The sequence below is a fragment of the Phyllostomus hastatus genome, unplaced genomic scaffold (genome assembly GCF_019186645.2).
Source record: "Phyllostomus hastatus isolate PE091 unplaced genomic scaffold, TTU_PhHast_1.1 phas_contig_34, whole genome shotgun sequence".
NCBI lineage: Eukaryota > Metazoa > Chordata > Mammalia > Chiroptera > Phyllostomidae > Phyllostomus > Phyllostomus hastatus.
The window spans coordinates 28,808,158-28,831,284 of record NW_025333857.1 but is presented as its reverse complement, the minus strand read 5'-3'; the positions used below and the strand labels follow the sequence as shown (position 1 = coordinate 28,831,284).

Here is a 23,127-nt window from a genome sequence, read left to right as displayed (position 1 = left end):
TTTTACATACTCACAACTCTAAACCTACCCTTGCCAACCCCTGTATAGAACTAGCTCTTCTCCAGGGAGCAAAAAAATCATTTCTTTAAAAAAAGATAAAACTTAACAACAAATAACATTGGCACAGTTCAGACTCATGCAGACACAGGCTTTAAAGAAAAGCACTACTGCTCTGGCTCTGAAACAGTAAATCACTGGTGTTAAGATCTCAGGAACCCTCATATCATTTAAAATGCAAAGAACTTGACAGAAATTACTGCCAAAAAGACTCCTGGTCAATATCTAATCATCGTTTAGTTGCATTTGATTATTGTGAGCTAGATAAATTGCCAGAATTATGTGTAGTAATAAATTCCACTTTATTCTTTACATCATCTGTTTCAGTGGCTGCCAATTCTCTTAAATGAACGTCTTCAAACTGGATCCTACTGTCTCCCAGTTGCCCTGGAAAAGCTGCCACCCAACTACTCCATGCATTCTGCAGAGGTAACCAGCAAGCTATCCATCAGCTGTTTCTTGTCCAGCCATGGTCTAGGACCACTTTCCCAGATCCACTTTCCAGTCCCTTAAACAGGATTGAGGATGCTCGTCATGTTTTGGGGAACGGGCGTCTGTCAGCATATGGTATTTTCTGAGAACACATGGTTCTGCTGGGATGGGAAAAATAACTGGCTCTGGAAACTCACTTATTTACCAATCACCAATTCAGAATGTTTAGTAAATGCAGGGCCTGTGTCAGAGGCAGCATTACCTTGCATTATCTGCAAAAAAGGGATTCACAGAATAATGTGTTATGAAAGGGCAGACAAATAGGGCCTACTTGTGCTAACAGCTACTCTCAGCATGGACCCTTAGAAAAGGTTCCCAGACTAGATTCCACCTGTTTCTCCTCTGGGTCAATTTTCAGATGGATAGTGGGGTTTTCATCCCTTTGCCAGTGCCAGTGGTGTTCCCCGCGCTGCCTCTTGCCCACCCACTCTGCTGCGGTATAGCCATTGAAAGGGAACACTTGAACTCTCCATTCTGGCCACACCAGCACCAGTTCTTGTGTTCTCAGTCTGGTTGGCGTAGGTTTATTTCTCTTTTTCTTTTTTATTGTATTTGGTGGATTTCAGTTGGCACTATTTTGAGGAAAATCCCAGACATTGTAGCATTTCATTTATACATATTTTAGTATATATCTCCAAAGATAAGGGCTATTTGTTTAACCATCACAATATCATTGTTATACATTAAAAATGAATAAGTCCTTAATATCTTCAAATATCCAATGATCAAATTTCCAATTATCTCATCAATGTCATATTTTTATTTACAGTTGTTTGTTTGAATCAGGATCCAAACAGGTCTATACATTGCTATTGCTTGACTTGTCTTTTAAGGGTCTTTTAATCTATACAGATTCCCCTTCATCTCTTTTGGGTTTTTCTTTTGTAATTTTCAAGTTGAAGAATTTCCCAGGACTTTTATTTAGTCCCAACCTTAGCAGTCAACTTTTTTCCTTTACTCTGACTCCTCATCTGTCATTCCCAGGCTGTTCCATTTTTCTCTTATCTCCTTTTTTCTCTGGAGAGAGAAGCTTTCATTGCCCTGGGCACAGTCACGTGCCTGGCTTTAGACCAAAATTTTTCTCCTCAGAACCACCTGAGTATGTTCACAGACATTCCCTGATTATGCTTTATGATTTAGACACATAGTCCCTTCTGATGCCCTCAAAACCACCTTTCCATCATGTGTAATCTAATTGCCTAGAACCCTCAATTACCTCCTTAATACTGCAGAACAACCCTGGGTTTTAAAGACAAGTTTTGGTCCAAAATCCAGATTCTGCCACTCCTTAGTTGTGTGAACATGGATGAGTCCCTTCCCCTCTCTGCATCTCAAAGTGAAACTAGCCCATACCTGCCCATAAGGCTGCGATGAATGTTAAATGAAATGATGCATATCAAGCATCAAGCTCTCTGCTTGAGTAATTACTATTTCCTTTTTCATTCTTGCTATCTAAGCTATCTTTGTAGATATACCCTCAGCCCCTCCTTACATCTGTTAGACCTATACTGTTTAGTAGAGTTGGCATTAATCACATGTGGCTACTCCAAACTGGGATGTGCTTAACTATAAAATACAAACCCAGTTTCAAAGGCCTAGTAGGAAAAAAAGAATGTAAAGTATCTCATTCATAATTTTTATATTGATTTCATATCAAAACAATAATCTTGAGGCTATATTGGGTTAAATGAAATGTAGTATTAAAATTGCTATCACATATTCCTTTTTAATTTTTTTAATGTGGCTACTAGAAAATTTTAAGTGATATATATATGTCTCACAATACATTGTTTAGTGGACCGTGCTGCATAAGATCATAGATGGCAGACTCCAGTGTCTTCAGGAGCTGGACTCATTAATGAGTGCCATCCCTGGCTGGTGTGGCTCAGTGGATTGAGCACCAGCCTGCAAACCAAAGGGTTGCTGGTTCGATTCCCAGTCAGGGCCCATGCCTGGGTTGTGGGCCAGGTTCCTAGTAATGGACTACATGAGAGGAAACCACCCATTGATATTTCTCTCCCTTTCTCCCTCCCTTCCCCTCTCTCTAAAAAATAAATAAATAAAGACTTAAAAAAATAATGAGTGCCAGATCCTGGTGGAATTTGTTCATGCTGGAGATTGCCCACTGAAGGTCACAGCTGCTCCTCCACTCCACAGATCAGTGCTGTTCTGGGATGCAAGCCCAATGTCTTCATATCTTCTAGTTCTTTAAAGAAGTTAGACAAATAGGCTTTCATGTGAAATTTTCTGACTTTAAATGTTGGCAACTAATTCAAAGAAGTTTCTAACACTGAGCCAAACAGAACTTGTCTGTGGGCTGGATCCAGCTTTGACCCCAGTTTGTGACACTCTCTTACATATTCCCACAAGTACCCACCCCATCCACACATCTGACCCTTGCAAACACAGCATGCTTCCTTCCATTATAATACAAGAGATGCAAAATCCACTCTCACATGGCTGTAGCAGGCTAGGCCCTCCTCACCCAGCACTGTCTGATGTCTCTACAGGAAGATAATTCCATGGGAATTTAGGGCAAGTAACGGCCTCTTCAGATTATAGAGCCATTGATACATAAATGGTATAAAACAGTCACTTAAGTAATTAAAGCAGGAGCCCAGCAGGACTGCTACTTGGAAACATTTTGTTAAAAGGGAATATAATTGCAGGCACTCAGAAACATTAAAATTGTATGTCATGTAAAGATACTTTACACTTTGCCTGACTTTCCTGACTAATGAGGAAATCACCTACATATTACATTAGTTTAATTCCTAACATAATGATTTATCAGTGCTGGATGGGAGCTTACAGACAGATCACTCAGTTTAAACTCCCCCTTTCAGCACTAGAAAAATGAAGTTCCAGAGAGTTTAATTGACTTGTTAAAGTAAAAATACTGTATTTTCCTGTGTATAATGTACACCCATGTTTTTGGTCCAAGCTTTCAGGAAAAAAACCTTTCATTTTAGTTATTTATTTATTTATATTTAGGTACTTTTTTTGTATTATAAAGGAATTTTAGCATTTTTTTAACATATGAATATCATTATTGCTTTCAAGAGTTACACTTCTCTTTATACATAAGCATAAATAAAAGAATTAAAAAACATTTATGTAGACATGGAATTAGTACTACCCATGTATAATGTGCATCCTACTTTTTCCTTAAAAAATTTGGGCAAAAAGTACACCTTATACACAGTAAAATACAGTACAGTGTTTTACAGTTCAGTGCAGAATTAAACTTGAACCCAGGGCTTCTAAACCCAAGGCCAGTTCTATTAATTTCCAGGGAGTTTTCTATTTGTATAACCCTGACGTTTACAGCCAAGTGGCTTCACTCTGGTGTTAGCAATCAGAAAAGGGGATTGAATTGTTATCTTTTTTTTTCTCTCTAACACAGAAAGTCCCTGTACAGAATCCTCCCATTAAGTGGGCCGAAGGACATAAGGGAGTATTTAATATTGAAGTGCAAGCTGTTTCTTCTGTTCACACCCAGGTAAGGAACATCAAGGCCCACTTCACGTCAGAGCTGGAAGGCTGACAGTGAAGGTGGAGGTGCAGCAGAGAACCTTCTAAGGACAGTCTGGTAGAAGACCAGTGCAGAGCTTTGTGTGTGGATAGAACAAAAACAACCGTTAGTTCTTTATGGGGACTTACAAGCCTGTTCAGGTTTATTTTTTGTTTAAATGAGATGACCTTACAAAGAAGTTGAGGAACTAAATGAAGTAACCCAGTCCCCACACTGTTGGCTGAGAAATTGTGTGTGGAGGCTTCATCTGAAGTCTCTGTCTCATCTCCCTCTGTAATTCTACCCTTTCACCAGCCTTTTCCCCCCCCACTCCTACATTCCCTCCTTTTCCTGCCCTTGTTTGGGTTTTGCACCTAAGTAGACCCCTTTTGGCTGTGCTTACCTCTGCTTACAAAACATGTTAGAGTGCAAATTGTTTTCTTCTTCAGGTAATAATTATTGAGAGGTTCTATTTGGTGCACGCCATTCAGCAAAGTAGTTCATAACCTTGTTCTGGAATGTATGCATCTTAGAAGTTCTGATCTAAAACATGGAATGAGAGGATCTGCCTAAAAGGAACCTCTTACATTTGATTGTGTTTGTGAATCCACTGGTGAGTCTTGATGGGGTAAGACCCCTGAGACATGCCGTCTGCCCTCCCAGGACAACCACCTGGAGAAGTTCTTCACTCTCTGCCACTCCTTGGAGAGCCAGGTGTCCTTCCCCATCCGTGTGCTGGACCACAAGATCAGTGAGACAACCCTGGAGCATGAGCTGAAGCTCAGCATCATCTGCCTCAACTCCTCCCGCCTGGAGCCTCTTGTGCTCTTCCTGCACCTGGTGCTGGACAAGCTCTTCCAGCTGTCCGTGCAGCCCATGGTCATCGCTGGCCAGACAGGTAGGAGGCCTGTGGGGCTGGAAAGAGGCAGGCAGTGCCTTGGGTTAGGAAACATGATTCTCTAGTAATCCTGGGACCAGGGACAGTATGATCTTCCTTTCTGTCGATGATGTGAGTCCAAGGGAGGCTAAGTCCAATACTACTTTCTGACTTTCCCTGCATGTTAAAAAAATAATTAAGATTGAATGCTTAAAATCATAGTTTTTAAAATAAATTTATTGAATGATTAGAGGTAGTCTTTCAAATTCCATTCCAGAGGTAGTTGATGTATTTCTTGTACTTCTAAGATATTTTTATTTTCTTGACCAACATGGAAATATAATGTTTTAGAAGAATAAGACAACTCATTAAGTGGAGGGAAAGGAATTCTAAATTGAAATGCAATGTGATCACTTTCTTACACTGAGATGTAATATACATACCATAAAACTCACTTCTGTGTACAATTCTGTGGTTTTTAATATATTCACAAGGTTGTGCAACTACCACTACTAATTCCAGAGCATTCTCATCAGCCTCAGATGAAATCCCATACTTCTTAGCAGTCACTCCCCACCCACCCCTTCCCTCCGCCCCTAGCAACCATTTATTTATTTTCTGACTTATAGTATATTTTAAAGGCTTGTTTTGACAAATTAACATTAAATACAATGTGTAAAACTTCCTTCGGAAATAATGTCATGTAAGATGTGGGCCCTGTGGTTCTCCTGCGTCCCACAGGGGCAGACTGGCTGCTGTAGGGCATTTTTGTCTGAAACTGTTTTCAGCTGGGCTTATCTTATCCTGTGCTACTGAGTCTAGCAGATGGATTTGGGGTTCCATCTCTGCTCCTAGTACTGCGCTAACAGTTGCAGGCTTTGCAGTAGTAATCGAGAGCATGTCTGACCTCAGAGGACTTACGATACAGTGAACAGCAGCAGCATGGGAAAAATCCTCAAAGGACAGAACTAGATATTAGAGGGAGAGGAGGCATTAACACATCCATCTGCAAGGATGAAGGAGGCCCCTAGGAAGAAGAGAGTGTTTGATATGACCTTGAAGGAGGGATAGAAAGAAAGCAGCCAAAATGGGGACAGTGAGGTGAGAGTGGCAAAAGCCGAGAACCAGAAAATCACAGGAGAGTGGGGAAAGAAACAGATAACACAGTTGGGCTGTGGAATCTGAGGAAACTGGTGGCGGCAGAGGGGTAAGAGGGGTATTGAACTCACAGGCCAGGGAAGTGCATGTCTTCTTAATCCCTTGGTTTGCAGTGTATCCTGGGATGCTTCTTTTGTGGTTCTGCAGATAGGTGTTGCAGGCTACATTTCATACTTGTAGCTGTCTCCTCTCCAGCTAGATTTCTGCAGCAGCAGTGACCTCCACCCCACCCCCAGATTTCTTTCTTTGTCTCCATTTATGTGGCACACTGCTTTGAATGTTTCAGTTATTTAATGTAGACTTGTGTATTAGACAAAATGTTCATTCACATAATTTGAGCCTCTTCTCCATAGCTAGTTGCCGCCTTATCATGTGAGGACAGCAGCATGTTAGAGCAGGCAGAGTAACAGACACCTTTAGATTACAAGCATTTATTCAGACCTGTCTGTGTCTGGCACTGTGGAAGACACCATGGAGAGACAAGAAAGTATGAGAAGTGCACTTTGCCTCGGAAGGGCTTCCAGCCTACTGAGAAAGATAGGATTTTCCACCGGAAACAGCCAGAGAACCTTGTGACTTGGTGTCAGTTAAGACCTGTACTGGTGGCATCATGGGCTCTGTGGAGGAGAGGGCATTGTGCTGAGCATTGAAGGGTTGGTGTGAGTTTGCAGACTGGAGCAAGGAGGGCTTTCTAGGTGAGGACAACAGCATCAGCAAAATCGCCAAGATGAGAAAGAACAGACGTGATGGGGATAATCCAACAGTGTCTCCTTCTGACGGAAGCTGGTTTGAGCAGAAAAGGGCTCATGGTTGGATAAGTAGGGTGGAGCCAGACTGTGGAGGGCTGAGGTCCGGAGCAGGAGGGGATATGGTAAACCTATCCTCTGTACAGGTCCGGTAGGGAATGACACCATATTCATACGTTTTTAGATTAATCTGTACTCCACGATGCAACACTGCATTGCAGACCATAGTGTGCATGAGAATACCCGAGTGTCTTGTTAAAAATGCAGGTCCTGGCTTAGTTGGTCTGGGGAGGGCCTGAGATTCTGCATTTCTCACAGGGCCCCAGGTGATGCGGACAATGTCAGTGCAGACTTCACTGAGTAGCACCACTTCACATCATGCTCCAGAGAGGGGAGGGTGTCGGGACAGCCTCATGTCCTTGTCAGGAGAAACCACAGTGCTGGTGGGAGGAGGAAAACAAGGGAGGAAATGAGAAACCATTGGCAGTGAGCAGAATCGGCAAGCCGAAGCTCCCTAAAACACTCACTCCGCCTCAGACCACCATCTGGACCATCCTGGTCCTCCTGGTCAGTGGGCAGGGCTCCCTGTCTCTGCCCTGGAGAGCGTTTCACCTTGGCTTCACTAAGGACCAACTGTGAAGCTGCCCACTTTTATCTTGGTTCCTCAGCCAACTTCTCCCAGTTTGCCTTCGAGTCCGTGGTGGCCATCGCCAACAGCCTGCACAACAGCAAGGACCTGAGCAAAGACCAGCACGGGAGGAACTGCCTGCTGGCTTCCTACGTGCACTACGTCTTCCGCCTGCCGGAGCTGCAGAGGGACTTGCCCAAGTCAGGTAGCTGGCCTCGAGGGTGGGTGTCTGGGGGCAGGGCACCCTCACCCCACCCCACCCCGCCCCACCACCACTGCAAAATGAAATTAAAAGCATGAAAGTTAAATTATAGTTTTCAGAATGACAAAAAATGGTATGAATATTAAAGGGAAAAGCTTATTTCTAGATTTTTCTCTTGCTTTCTTCCTGCCATCTTCCCTCTTTATTTGAAGCACTTATTTTTTCTTCCATTTTGATAATCCCTCACTGGTCTTTCCCCAGATGGTAACTTCTGATTCAGTTAGGATCTCTTTTATAGAATATGGAGAAATGACAACAGATGCCTAGGATTCTGGGATAATAATGACAAAGAAAATAATATATATTTGATAGTAGTGATAAGCAGTGGTTCCTAAATTTTTCATGATGAAAAATTGAATCCCTTCTCTCATTTCTCCCAAACTAAACTTTTGAAATAAAAAACAATCACATTTTTCCACTCTTAACTATTTACATAGGTAATAATCAAACAGAACTTCTGGTCAGCATAGTATAAAAGGTCGCACTAATGAGTTTCCAAAGTCCCAAGCCCTAATGAAGATTCATGGCACTTTTATTATTTTTTTTCAAGGGTATGGTACTTTTATTAATCTATACAGCCTCATTTCAAGTAAACCTGCAATTTCAATTGAGATTTTTTAAAATTACAGTAATATATCAGACTCACAGAATTACTTTTAGAGACAAGTCAATACCTAAAGGTGAATAACATTCATATATAATATACACTTATCATAAGGTTCAGATGATTCTTTGGATTGAAATCTCAGAGGACCTTACTGTATCACTTGCAAAGTTGTCATCATTTAAATACTAACCAAAAATACCCGCATTTCTAGCTTGTCTTGAGAAATCAGAAGCTCTGTCGACCCCGAGGGCTGGTTCCCCGTGGCAGTAATGGGCTGGAGCTGAGCAGCAACCACAGTTCTCATCCCTCCCTTCTGCCTTGCATCCCATCCACCTACCCTCAGATCTGGCCTCCCTGGCCTCCCCTAGCCATTTGATCACAAGACTCTAACTCCAAGCCCTAATCCGGTAGCTTTTCAGCCCCCTACCTAGCCCATCCTTCTGTTCCTTCTCAAGCTCAGTAAGTGATTCTGACGCCCTTTCTGTTGACATGTCTGTACCTGATGGGGTGCAGGCGGCCCCACTGCTCTGCCCGACCCTCGCTACCACACATATGGACGCACGTCTGCTGCTGCTGTGAGTTCGAAGCTGATGCAGGCCCGGGTGATGAGCAACAGTAACCCAGACCTCACAGGGACACACTCTCCAGCAGACGAGGAAGTTAAGAACATCATGTCCACAAAGGTAGGGAAGATGTCAAACCCTGGAAAGTGATGCAGACTTTTTTATTTTTAACTAAAACTTGGAGAAATAACACAAAATCAACCACTGCAGTGTTGGTCAAATGCTTTCATGCTCAGCTTTAGAGTTTTTAATATCGTTTTCTTTGAAGTGATTGAGGTCATCCTGAAAGAGGCAGAAGCAAGACTGGCATTGAGGACCTGCTCGGTTAGTTCCGTCTGATAGGAGGCTTTCAGGGTATAGCTGGCTTAACCACAGGACTCAATGAATATCATGAGTTTTATTTTTAAAGGAAAATGTTTAGCTTTGACTTTTTTTTTGATGCCTAGAAAGGTTGTCTTTATTTTGTTTTGTGTTTTCATAGCTGCCTGATGCATTCATTAGCATCTATTGATTGATTATCCCATACAATAATCTCAAAGAGCATAGCCACATTTTATAAACAAAACCTGAGATCCTGAGAGGTTTGGTGAATTGCCCTATATTTATGTTTCTTGCCATGAATTGGTTGCTTTTTCTTGATAAGCTTTTTATTATTTTATAACAGTTTTAGATTTATAGGATTATTGTGAATGTAGTATAGAAAGTTTTTATATGCTGCATACCCAGTTTTTCTGTACATTGCAATAGTACATTTGTCACAATTAATGGACCAATATTGATATGTTATCATTAGTAACTGAAGGTCATACTTTCTCAGGCTTTCCCTAACATCCTTTTTCTGTTCAGGACCCCATCCAGGACACCACATTACATTTAGCGGTCACGTCTCTTTAGGCTCCTGTTCGTGCTGATAGTTTCTTAGACTTTTCTTGTTTTTAACGATCTTGCTGTTTTGAGAAGCACTTGGTCAGGTATTTTGTAGAGTATCTCTCATTTGAAATTTTTAAAAACTGTGATGTAATTCACAAACTGTACAATGCACCCTTTCAAAATATATAATTCAGCGAGTTTTTCCTACATCAATTCTTAGTCTGAATTATTAGAAATTAAATTATGTAAAGTGACAATTAAATAAGTGGTATTAGAAACAAAGGAAACCTAAATGCAATGTGGCGTCCTGGACTATGCCTTGGAGCAGAAACAGGACATCAGCAGAAAAGCTGGTGAAATGCAGAGAAGGGCTGTGGTTCAGTTGCTAGTGATGTGGCCATGTTAATTTCTTAGTTCTGACAGACCTACCATAGCTGCGTACGACATTAACCTTAACGGGATCTGGGAGAAGGGCACATTAGAGCTCCCTGTACCACTTTCGCAGCTTGTCCAGAAATTTAAAGTATTCCACTTTACAGAGTTTATCCCCTTAAACCTAATCCCTTCCTAATTATTCTACTACATTTTACTGTTATCTGTGTTCTAGAGATCATTTATGTCTATCATATCTGTTTTTTTGGAAGCAGCGTATAATGGTTTGCTACTGCACGTCTCTTCTCAATGTTAGCTCAGTGACACCATGTTAAGTTGAAATAAGCTATGATGGCACAGAAATTGGCAAGTGCTTCAATTCAGTCCCCTCCTCACTTCACCCCTGAGAGCTGGTTGTTAAACATTTGCCAGCACCCTGTGGTTCATGCTCATGTATAAGGTCCCTTTAAACAATGTCATTTTCTGACTGCCCAGGGGAGAAGTGATCCACAGTCATCATTGACAGCCTTAATCACCACGGTTTAACAAGAATCAAAATACTGAATTTCTATGTGGACTGGGTTAAGAATTTTCTAACAGTTTTAGAGCAAAGGGATAAAAGTTTGTCCATGTGGTTTTGGACAATTTCTTAACTATAGTGTTCAGGAGGCTAGGTACAGTACCACAGTAACCCACAGAGAGGCACTGTTCCTACACATTTTTTCCACTCTCCCAATAAAGTCACAGGCACTGTTGAAGGAACTGTTAAGCACAATCCCTGGTACTTAACTAGGTTTCACTATAGGTGAAGTAGGATTAGGTGTAACTTGACCTTCTTTGCTTTGTGTTATATTTATGTATGATGATTGTTTTACCTTCGTAACCAGGGTAAAAGTAGGAAATACGTTAAAAAATGAATTGTGAGGTTGTGACTTCAGGCCACTGGCTCATCTGCCCAAGGTACCACTGTCAATCATCTGTTGCGTCATGGTTTGTGTATTTCAGATTGCCGATCGCAACTGCAACCGGATGTCTTACTATGGCTCTGGCAATAATGATGTTCCAAGTGCCACCGGAGCCCCAAGGGCAGCCAGCAAAAAGGTATTGAGCAGGGTAGTGTGAGGATAATATTTGCTGGTGCCTTGTTCCCACCCTTCACACACACACTCATATACACACTCACACACACACACTAGACATTTGGGGCCCTGTCCCTATCCCTCATTTTTTGTAATTACCTATTAACTCAGTGCTTCTGCAACTTACTAAGTATCAAATGTACCTGGGTGGTTTGTCTGGACCCCATGCCCAGAGTTTCTGATTTCATAGATCTAAAGTGGGGTACAAGAATTCACATTTCTAATACTCCCCTAGCCGATGCTGGCCCAGGGACCACACTTTGAGAACCACTGCATTAGCTTTTTCTTTTAGTTGAAGGTGAACTGGGGACAATTCATCCTCAACAAATGGAAATGGAAATAATTAGGTTTCCTTTATTTTAATATTACATATATCAAAGAAATATGAAATGCTTCCTCGTAATTCTTTCTAGTCAGCCTGTTCTACGAGCTCAGAGATTTGACAAGCAGTAAAACTGCTCACCAGACCTCCTTATATTAACAGAATTCTCCAATCAGAGTCACTGCCCGTGTGGTCCAACAGGTGGCAGGGGAAAAGCTGTCTCTCCAAAGTTTTCTTCTCCGCCATGCACTTGAGTTTCACCATCATGGTAGCTACTCAAGTTAAGGTTTTGAGTGTATTTCAAGACCTCTATTAAGATGGAAGCCATTTGCAAGAGCTGACACCTCAGGAAAGTGTGTATTAAGCAGCGGGGGAAGGAGTGAACCTCAGTATAGCTCACTTGAGACTGGGTGAGGGGAAAATCAAGCATCCAGAGGCCGTGCGGGCTGCACACCGCAGTTATCCAGGCACCATAAATCTGGGGAGAGGTACCAGGAGGGAACTGTAAAAGAAGTGAAAGAAGATTCAGGTAGGTGCTAAGAATAAATTTTTCACTTACTCTAAAACTTAGCTTTGCACTTTGCAGTGACTGGTTACAGGTACCATTTTCCTTCTTAAAACCGTGTTTTTTCCTGCAGCCTGACAACCTCAAAGCGGCACCTGATTTCTTCCAGGGGGCGTCATTATTTAGTTTCGAGTTACTTTGTTTTAACTTGGTTTCTGGTCATCTCAATGACCAGAAGAAAATAATTTTATTTCAGAGGGAAGTTTAGCCAATGTGTTTCCTTCCCAGCTGAGCAGACAGGGTTTAGCTGCCTGGCTATTTTCTATAACCTACGGAGCAAGGCCTTCATGTAATAAGCATAAATTACCTTAAGAAGCTGTTTATCCTTTTCTAATCTTGTCTCATCATAAGAGGCTGGCACTCACACTGACCTATTTTCCAGAGGTTGCGTTTGAAGCTGGTGGAGCGTCGTCTGTCCTGCGGTGGGAAGACCCTTCTGTGACCAGTTTAGTTACCTCGTGTGCACACTTAGACCACCTGCTAGGCTAGCACTCAGCCGCATTCCTCTCCCAGAGGGGAAGCTCCACTTAAGACTCCTAACAGCAAACAAGTGTATTAACGTGTGTTAAGATTATAAAGGCTTGACTCACGTGGGAGAATGAAGGGGAACCCACCGAGGAGCTTCAGCGTTCTCCATTCATTACCAGAACCAGTTGGGGATATAAATAGAATTCCCAGACATCTGCATATATAGAGATTTTCTGTCTTTCTCCTTTCAGTTTAACTGAGTAACTCTCAAGTGTTAATGTGCACAGGAATTAGTAAATTGGATTGCATGCATACTATACATTGTGGGTGATTTAAGGGTTGGTTAAGGGCAGTCTTTGCTACAATCAGTTTCTGCTTTAGGCAAAGCTCACCTGCCACAAAAACCAGCATCGTAGGGTCAGATATTAGGATGTTCAAATAGTTTTGGCTTTCTTACCCACAGAACAATTAAAAAATTAGTTCATCTGCCTTATTCTATGTTTTGTGGTCATTTGATAAATGAAATCCATAGAAAATACCCATTTTTGTCATTAGTTAGGGTGACCAATTGTCCCAGTTTTCCTAGGACTGAGGGGGGTTTCTTGGATGCAAGACTTTCATTTTAAGACCAAGACAGTTTCAGGCAAACTGAGATGAGTTACTGCCCTACCTTTAGTCTCAAACTTCTTCCCATCAACACTGGTATCAAGGACATTAACAAGTAGCCAGATAGAGAATGGGAAAGGTACAGAAGGTGGAAAAATTACCATCTGCTGCATTTGCTGTGGAGCAGTCAGATGACTTGAAGGGAAGTGTAGACATAAAGTGGAGCTGAGGAATTTCAAGCATCTGCCTCTGGGATGTCGGAATTTAGAAGTTGTGAGTTCAGGCTGCTACCACTCTACCTTTTAATGAAGAGGATCCACTCATGAACTTAACCCATTACTTTTCCCACAGAGCCATAGCAGGATATAAAAACAAGAACTGTCCAGTCAGACGGGAGTTTAGAAACCATGTAGTCATTGGTTCTTAAATAGAGGTCCCCAGCAGGAACTGGTTAGAAATGCAAATTCTCAGGTCCTGCCCGAGACTTACTGAGTCTGAATCCAAAACTCTGGGCGTGGGCCCAGCAGTCTGGGTCCTCCCAAGCCTTCTGGGCATCCTGATGCACATTCAAGTTTGAGAACTATTGCTACCAACCAGCAACACATTTTATGGGCGAGAAACTGAGGGTAGAGAGAGGACTGGTTCGCACAGAGGGGTTGCTGCAGGACCTGAAAGGAGGAACACCGGCAGCCCCAGTTCCAAACACCATACCAGAATGCAGGCTCACTCCCATGCTGAAGCCTGTCCTCGAAACCTAGCTCTCCTGTTTGATGCTGCCACCAGCCTTCTCCTACCCAAATGTTCTCCCAGCTTGGGTTATTGCAGCACTGACCTTGCCACTTGTTTGTGGTCTAGAACATCTAGGATGCATGTGTCAGTAACTAAAAGCTATCACCATTGTTACAGAAAGAAAACAGGTGTGGGAATATAAAGCATTTGTCCTCACAACCTGTAATACGTGACTGTGGTTTCTTGTGTGTGTGTGTCATCCAGCACTTCCACGAGGAGCTCGCCCTGCAGATGGTGGTCAGCACTGGAATGGTGAGAGAAACCGTCTTCAAGTACGCCTGGTTCTTCTTTGAGCTTCTGGTGAGATTCTTGCATGTTTACATCTGTGCTCAGTGGGGCGTGAAAAGCACATTGCAGAAAGGCGACGAGGTGTCCTGTATCAGGAACTGACCTATCCATGGAGTTGCTCCTGCTGGAAACCCAGATATATGACTTAAAGTCTTACTCTCCTTCACCCCTCCACCCGTCTTCCACCAAATCTTGTTGATTCTGTTTTGCAAATCTACCTCCAACACCTTGGTTCTCACCATCTTCAACCGCCCCCCCCCCCCTCCACCTGGCCGCTCTCATCTCTCAGGTGCCTCTTGCCGTAACTTCCTCTTTGACCTGGGTGCATGCCGTTTTGCCCTAGCCATCCATTCTTCATGGAGTTCTCAAAATTAAACAGATATTGTCACTCTCCTTTTTAAAACTTTTCAGGGATTTTCAAAGTATGGGAAATAAAGCACTCCTTTTGGCCACGGCCCACAAAGCCCTCCTGTGCTTCTGTTTACCTCCGCCTCTACCCCACTCATCTCATGCCTCCCCCCTAACCCAACCACATTGTTCCCCTTTTCCTTCTCTGAAGACGCCAAGGCCTTTTGATCCTCAAAGGCTTTTTTCAAATTCTCTCTCCCCTCCCCCCTCTCCTCCCTCCCATGCACATACTTTCCTGGTTCTTCTCTTTAGGTTTCAGCTTAAATGTCATCACCTCCAAGAGGCTCTGTCTTACCTCCTGATACTGTAATATGTCGTCCACTCGGTTATTCTCCTGTTCAGCACCTTATTTCCCTTCTAGCATTTATCAGAATTTATCATTGCTTCCTGACTTCTGGGTTAGATTTCTAGGATGCAAGTCTATCTTCCCACTTATCCTACCTCTAGACCCAGCACATGGCTTGGTATCATACAAGCACCAACTAATATTTGTTGGGGGGAAAAAATGAAACTTGTAAATCTGTTTACCCTATAACTTCTATCAGTTCTCTAGCAGAAAAGCAAAAGTACAATGTAGTTCTTGACTTGAAAATAAAGGGAATAAGAGTAAACCTATTATTTTGTTTAATTGTTACTAGAAATGAAAAGATTTTTACCATAAAGCCAATAAGAATAACTTTCATTGATAAATGGAAATGCAGTGTGAAGTGATGGTAAATGAAAAAGGCATAAAAGGGCAGAAGAGACCAACCACATAAAAATGTACAGATAATCAGCAGAATAAGAATTAGGAGTGGGTTGATAGTGATACGGTTAGCTTTATATTTACCAGTTTCTTTCTCCTGTGGCATTAAATGGATCATTTTTTTGTTTAGAGAGAGAGAGATGGTCAGGTTTTCATCTGAGCTCTGGTTGACCTACACATGTTCAAGCCTAAGAAAGCGGGGACAACACTAAATAACAACACCCAGAGAACAGGTTGAAGGAAACAATAAAACACACACTGAGGTGGAAATGGGAAGTGGTGTGCAGTAGGGTTTTAAAAAACTTCAGGCCCATGCCACAGAAACACACCTAGGGTTCAAATTCCAGAGAGTTTCACCAAGTTCCAACTCCTAGCTGAAGACTGGTTTTGTTAGAGAAGTGTCTTTTCAAAATTCAGTCTCAAATCCCTGCATCAGAATCACCTAGGGGTGCTTAGCAAAAATAAAGCAGATTCTGAGACTCTCCCTGGAACTACTGAATGCAATGAGGAGGGGTGGAAGTCAGCATTGTACATTAACTTGTCTTCCTGGGTGGCTTCTAAGCACACTGAAGACCCATAGTCTCCACCACCTCTGCTCTGAGGCCTAAACAAAGTTAAGGGTCTTTACACCAAGCCAGGGCCAGCATTTTGCATTTTTAAATCCATGCTGATGAAGGGAGCAGCTGCAGCTCACAGGTTGCAGAGCAACAACTTTAGCAGTGACATGTGAGCTCCGTGTTCCAGCAGCCAAGTGGACTTGCCATTAAACTCTTTCTTGAGGCATGAGAATATCGAAACCAACATTCATGCCCCATACATCCAGCTTCTATTTACCCACCCCACGCACCATCATGTTTCTCCATAAGGAAGATTCACTTGGGTCATAATCCTTCTATAGATAATATGTACAAATGATCTCGATCTCAAACTAAATTCATCTGTCATACTGCAAGGTTTTTAAAAAACAAGAAGCAAAAACTAAATTCAATATTGTAGACTCTCACAGGGAAAAAGGCCCTTCAACGGAAAGTAGTATCTCAATATAAAGATGTATTGTCATTTGCTCACACACACGCATACATATATGCACACACACTGCACCTAATCACTCTTAGGTATTATTTAATAACTGTGTATTATAAGTGCTACAGTTGTCACACTGGAAAACCAAACCCTTAGGATATTCGTCCTCAAATTGTGCTATGGGAGGGTTTCGATAGCAGCTCTAGGGGCTTCTTAATGTGTCCTTGAAACCTCAGAGAAGCCCTGTGGGAGAGCAGCCCCGAGGATTATCGCCACTGCACTCACAGGTCACAAAGGCTAAGTGGGGGTCTGCCCAGGCCTCTGAGCCAGTGAGGGGCGGAGCCTCAGTTCTGCAACTTTCTATTCCAGTTCTATGTCTGTGCCATTTGCCTCCCCTTGGAAGGTCAAAATTACAACACATAATGACCACATGTAGGAGTCAGCTTTAATGCATTCCTGCAATTATTATTCCATTCCCAACTAGAACAAACTCAGCAGTGCTGGCCACTCCACACGGCAGCCTGGAGCTCTCCTATGAAGGCACATTGGTATTCTGTGTGTAAGACAATGGCTCTGTCCTTCGTATAACTCTACTAATAGCTGGCATTTCTGAGAAAGGAAAATAACAACATCGAAAATATGTTGCATATTTTACTGTTTGTGCCAGGCACCATTTTAAGTGTTATCTCATTTAATCCTCAACCTTGAAGCTGGAGTTTTCTGTCATCCCCAATTTAGAGACAGAGTCTGAGGGAGGATGGTGGCCACAAGAGGAGTGTCCAGGTGTGCCCAGGACTTCATCAGTACCGCTTTGCTGCCCCTCACCGCAGGGAGCTAAGAACCATGGAAAAAGTGAAAATTGCTTTTGACCTTGCACATTTATTTACTGGGACTTGGTGGGCCCAGGAGAGAAAGCAAAAACTAAAGCCAATAGTGCTTCTTCTCTCTAAGAATCCCTTATGCTAAACAGATACAATAGTTGGAAAGAAAGCTCTTGGCAATCTGAGCAGATGCAGAGGGTCGGTCAACCTGCAGATCACCCAAGACACCATTACCCAGGGCTCGGCACGTTATAACCTAAGTCTGACAGGGTCCTGACTGGAAAGCGTTGGCTTTACTCAAAAGGGTTAACTGAAAAGCATGTATTAGAGGGGTTTTCCCCAGGGCAAACATAAGGTTACAGAAGCAGATAAGGGTTGGTGAGGCACCCACAGAGCAGCAAGTGCTGGAAGCTGTTATTCTGGCTCTAAGGAAGCAAGGGTAGGGAGCACTGTGATTGGGGCCTAGAGAAAGCTAAAGCAGAGAAGGGCCCCATGACATAAGCTGGAGTCCTAGACAAGTGTTGCCCCTACCAGGAACTGTGCTGTGGTGGGCATGAGGGCAGTGGCATGGACAAATACCAGGACCCCTCTGTCCTCCCACCCATGCACCCCTTGCTGGTGGCTCCATTGGCCAACCTCAGCTGGAAGCCCAAGGAGGCCGGAGAGATGTAGTCCATGGAGATCAGCTTCTCGAGGTTCAGAGACAGGCAGAAAAGGGCAAGAAATGGCTCTAAGGGATCAGGTGGAGGCAAATGGAAAATGTCAGCCCTAGCCAGAACTTTGCAAGACAACTGATCTCAGGCTCAGATAAGGCTCCCTTCATTGTTAGTGCATTTGCTTTATGGATGCCTAGGAAGTTATTTAAAAACCAAGACAGACCCTGGCTCAGTGGCTCAGTTGGTTGGAGCGTCCTTCCCTACAGCAAATATTGCAGGTTTAATTCCCAGTCAGGGCACATACCAAGATTGTGGGTTGGATCGCTGGTCAGGGTGCGAACGGGAGGCAACCAATCAATGTTTTTCTCTCACATTGATGTTTCTCTCTCTCCCTGCCCCCACCTTCTGCTGTCTCTAAAATCAAACATATCTTCAGGTAAGGATTAAAGATGATGATGATAATAACCAAGACAGTTTTATTTTGCCCAAAAATCTTGACAAGAAAGAAAGGACAGCCTCCTTGAACTTGGCCAACAACCTGGGAAGCTTAACACCTTTCAGTTGTGTTAATGCCCAAGCAGTAATGAACAACCGCTTTGGCATTAGAGCTGTTGAACACTCCTTTTGTGAGTTTCAAACTTGCTAATGAATAAATCTCTGTGCTTCTGTAAACCTCCAAGCCAGACTTTGGGAACCCAGCAGTAAATGGGTGACCTAGTTTACTCAGGACATGAACTTCTGCACCAAGGTGTTCTTTGGAGGTCCCCTGCTTTGAGTAGGTCACAAAGGCCAATATGAGGGAACATATTTTCCTGCGTTACCCCACCCTACAAACAATGGGCCAAACAAGCATCCACCATTTCTACCGGGCACTCCTCTTAGAGATACAAAGGACATAGTAGCTGGCAAGTCGCTGATGGTCTGGACAGAGGCCATTGGTTGGAAGTGCGGCATTGTGAGAATTATTTATTTGGTGGCAGAATGGCCAGACTCAGCAGGCAGGAGCCGAATACCACAGTGAGCTCTAAAAACCTAGTGCTGAGTAGGGTAGCCAGCAGAGGATCAGGAATAGGGTGGCGCCGAACAAAGAGGCCTTGTCCTCCTAGGTCCTTTGTTAGCATAATGAGAGACAGTACTGTCAGACAAAAACGGGGTCCAGTTCCCACCCCTCATTAGGTCCTCTCACCCAGTGTGTGGGACTCTGGGATGCAGACTTGTCCACGTGTGCTGGCCCAAGACGAACCTCACAGCAAAGAGGAGCCATGGCTCTGACACTGGGCTTTGGGACCATGTGTTCTCTGGTCTTCCCCAAGCGGGCCATGGCATCATCTCAAAACATGAAGCGTATAAAGCTTATTGGTCTGTTTTCTCTTCTTAATTTACCATTTCCTTGTTTTTTTTTAATATCTATTTGTCTCAGTGCTGATGAAAATTGCCAGTTCTGCACTCTTAAAAAGAAATTTGCTGTTAGTGCAAAGAAGTTCTCCTATATAGCTCTCAGGAACAGGAGTCTTCTTCCCTGTACAACTGCCTTTCTCCCCTCTTCTTCCAGCCCCAACCTGGGGGTCACCTTCAGGCAAATGTGGGTGGTTCAACTTCCAGGGCCCTTTCTTTTTGTGGCAGTTCTTTGAATAGCCCGGCTACTTTCATGAAAATGGCCCCAGAGGGTAAGCACCCAACTGCCAGAACTCCCAGTGTTTCCCAACAAACTGTTCCCAATAGCTCCCAGCAGATTCCAACAAGGCCAAGATGCAACCTCAGACTGTATCCAAGGGAGTTGTATGGACCCACAAATCTCCTGGTTCCAGGGAGAAGTCCAAAAAATAAGCATGATCTTGATTTAAAACTGTGGTAGGCATTGAGCTGGTGGTGTACTGGTCATAATACAGCCGCCAATTGACACACAGGTTTTTATTTTAATATATATATATTTCAAATATATAAATATAAAATATAAATGAATATATAAATATATTTGAAATATATAAATACATATTTTTAAACATATATCAATGTACATATTTAAAATATATATAAAACAAGTTAGTCTTATAGAACCCAAGGCATAATTTCTCTTAGAGGCAAAGTTCCAAAGAGTGGTCGAGTCTCCAGCTAGCACACTATGGAATTGTTCCTGGAAAGAGCCGTGCTCTCCATTTCAACTTGAAATCAAGACGGGGGAACATCTCTTCCCATTTCTCCTTGCTGCAGTTTCAGGGATAGCAATTACGTCAGTTCACATCAAAAACAGTCCTGTGAACCGTCCCTCTGTTGGTGGTGCACCGTGTTATGACTAAGCGCTAAGTGGCTCAGGCGACCCAGCCTAGGTCTGGCGCCCTGACGTTGGCAGTTGAGAGAAAGGGAGTCTTATGACACAGTAGCTAAAGAATTAATCTCCCTGGCTTTGTCAGCAGCAAGGAGGAAGCCCCCTGACTTGGGGTCAAGAAGAGGACACCCTTCCCAACTCCTGCCACCATGGTAACCATTTGTGTGTCAGGAGCATTTTTCAGTTTAGAGCCTCCTGTTTGGGCAACAACCAGCACCAATAAAGTGTTAGAAAGTCTATTGTTAATGAGCTTTTCTTCCAGCCTTTTCTCCTTTTCCGCAGTGTTCAGGCAGGTCACCAGTCTCCATGTTGACATTTCCTCCACCCCCACTGTAGGTGAAAAGCATGGCCCAGTACGTACACAACACGGACAAACAGGACAATTTTCGGAGGACTCGCTTTTCTGACCGTTTCAAAGATGACATAACTACCATTGTTAATGTGGTCACCTCGGAGATTGCAGCCCTTGTAGTAAAGCCTCAGAAGGTAATTGTGTCATTTTACTCTTTACTTTCTAAATGTTTCACCTGAAACATATGCTGTGTTCAGAATCAGAGAAAAATAGGCATCATCTTAAAAGAGTGATTTAACTGTAACTGACTACACCTGACAACTAAATGCTGCAGTTTATACTGGATGGGACCCTGGGGTGGGGCAGGGGGGTTGCTATAAAGAAATTGCAACGTAGAATTGCAATGGTTTAAATTATTGCATCAATGTAGAGATGAGAGAGAATATTCTTGTTCTTAGGAAACACACCCTGAAGCATTATGGGTAAATGGGCATGATATTTGCTATCTACTCTTTAATGGCTCAGACAAAAATTGTATAGATAGAGAAAACAATCAAGCTAATGTAGCAACATGTCAAATATCGATGAACCTGGTTAAAGGATATACAGGAGTTCTTTGTACTGTTCTTGCACCTTATCTTGTAAGTTGAAAATTCTTTTAAAATAGAAAGTTAACTATATAATATTCATATGAAATATTACAAATAAAACAAAATTTTAAAGGCAGCTGTAAAATTTGAGCCAGCAATGATCATTATTAATTATTATTAATAATAACATTAAGTTCTCATTATAAAGAACTTGTATAGTACCAAGTTCCCGGGGGGAGAAATGACCACTTGGTTTTTCTCATGGCAAACTTTGCGAGAGTGGCAATGGCGTCTCCATTTTGGTGGGTGTGAAAAACGGGGCACAGTGAGGTTGGTAAATTTTTCCAAAGTCACATGGTTAGCAGCAAAACCAAGACTGGCAATTCCGTGCCAGGGTATTTAGACAGTTGTGTCTACAACCCAGGCCCCTGTGGAGGATGCCGAGAGCACAAGGACCTGCTGCTCAGTGATACTGGGGAGGCTTCTTTATCAGGTCACCATTCTGGTGACTCGTCAGCTTGGCCTGAAATGGCAAACTGCACAACATAACATGAGGGACATATCTTCAATAGTGTTAGAGGAAATGGATTTATCATTCTGAGAACAGGACCCGTGACCATGAACAAGTGAATTCCTGGTTGCTCTGAAGTACTGTAAAACCCTTTGGAGATATGAGCACTGTGAAGTGATGAAAACCAAACCCTGGCCTCAATTTACGCACGAGTTCACTCTACCACGTATCACTATGACCTCCCTGGGGCTGGGATCCTGCCTAATTGGAGGGGAAAAGCCCTTAGGTAAAAATGGATTATTTTATCCAGATTTGATTTTCTGCAACAGTCCTTACAAGAATCTGTCTCATTGAAGATGGTCAGTACATTTCAAGTTAGTTTTGCCAAAACAGCACCTACTAGAATCAAATAAATTATGGTAAAGCCATAGGAAGAAAAATGAGAAACTAGAATGTAGGAAAATGTTTATTATATAACGTTGAGGTGTGGAAAAAATTCAGGAGCAACATTGTATATAGAACATGAGCTCAATTATATACATATAAATATGCATGTAGGAAAAAAGACTAGAAGGAAATGTGCCTTAATATTAACAGTAGACAAAGAATTGCTTGATTCAGCCTACCACTCCTGGCATCAGTTAAGTTCTAAATGATATGTGCTGCAATTTTGCAGGGTTACCTGCTTTGCCCAGTGTCTCCCAGAGGAGCACTGACTTAAAAAGTAGGACCTGCCTCTCCCAACTTTTCCACCAGGCACCTGGGAGTTTATGACCAGGGTTTATCACAGAATGATTTGGGTGTCTGTTGTTTGTTTTTAAGGAAAATGATCAGGCAGAAAAGATGAACATCAGCCTGGCTTTCTTCTTGTATGATCTTCTCTCACTCATGGATCGTGGCTTTGTGTTCAACCTCATCAAACATTACTGCAACCAGGTGAGTGTCCCCTCAGACTCGGCCACATATTTCCTGGTTCCTTCTCGTCCCATGTGATGCTCGAGGCCGTGGCGGGCTCTCTCAGCCATGGCCAGCTCAGCGTGGCTCGTGAACGTTCTGGGTTTGGTGCAGTGGGCACCCTAGAAACAGGGGCTGGCATTCATTCCTGGAGTGCTCACCAAGCCATTGCTGAAGGGTTGGCAAGTTCATCTACAGAAACTGAAATTTGTTAGTGATAAGATCTGCTTTATCGATTTGCCATTTAACAGAAATTACATGGCTATAGCATTCACTCTTTGACCAGGTATAGAATTCAAAGTATGACATCTCTTTTCACATACTAGGGTAATTAATTAAGTTGTTCTTGTGAAATTCTGACTTTAAAGGACCCTGATAAAATAAAAAAGAGACTGAATTTTACTGAGCACAGAGCAAATATTTTGTAATCCAGTAATCTTATCAGTGCCATCTCCTCAAATTTTGTAATGGAGTTCTT

The 23,127-nt window shown here is 42.8% G+C and overlaps 1 protein-coding gene across 2 annotated transcripts in view; it reads left to right on the top strand.

Annotated features, from left to right (window-relative positions):
• The window catches only part of DOCK8 (dedicator of cytokinesis 8), a 218,685-nt gene that overhangs the window by 139,699 nt on the left and 55,859 nt on the right, over window positions 1–23,127 (top strand). For both annotated transcript variants that reach the window (XM_045839979.1, XM_045839980.1), the window contains 9 exons: window positions 385–486; window positions 3,956–4,051; window positions 4,727–4,961; window positions 7,513–7,677; window positions 8,855–9,024; window positions 11,152–11,247; window positions 14,240–14,335; window positions 20,639–20,788; window positions 22,518–22,631. In XM_045839979.1, the coding sequence (XP_045695935.1) occupies window positions 385–486; window positions 3,956–4,051; window positions 4,727–4,961; window positions 7,513–7,677; window positions 8,855–9,024; window positions 11,152–11,247; window positions 14,240–14,335; window positions 20,639–20,788; window positions 22,518–22,631 (1,224 nt within the window). The remainder of the gene's footprint in view (window positions 1–384; window positions 487–3,955; window positions 4,052–4,726; window positions 4,962–7,512; window positions 7,678–8,854; window positions 9,025–11,151; window positions 11,248–14,239; window positions 14,336–20,638; window positions 20,789–22,517; window positions 22,632–23,127) is intronic.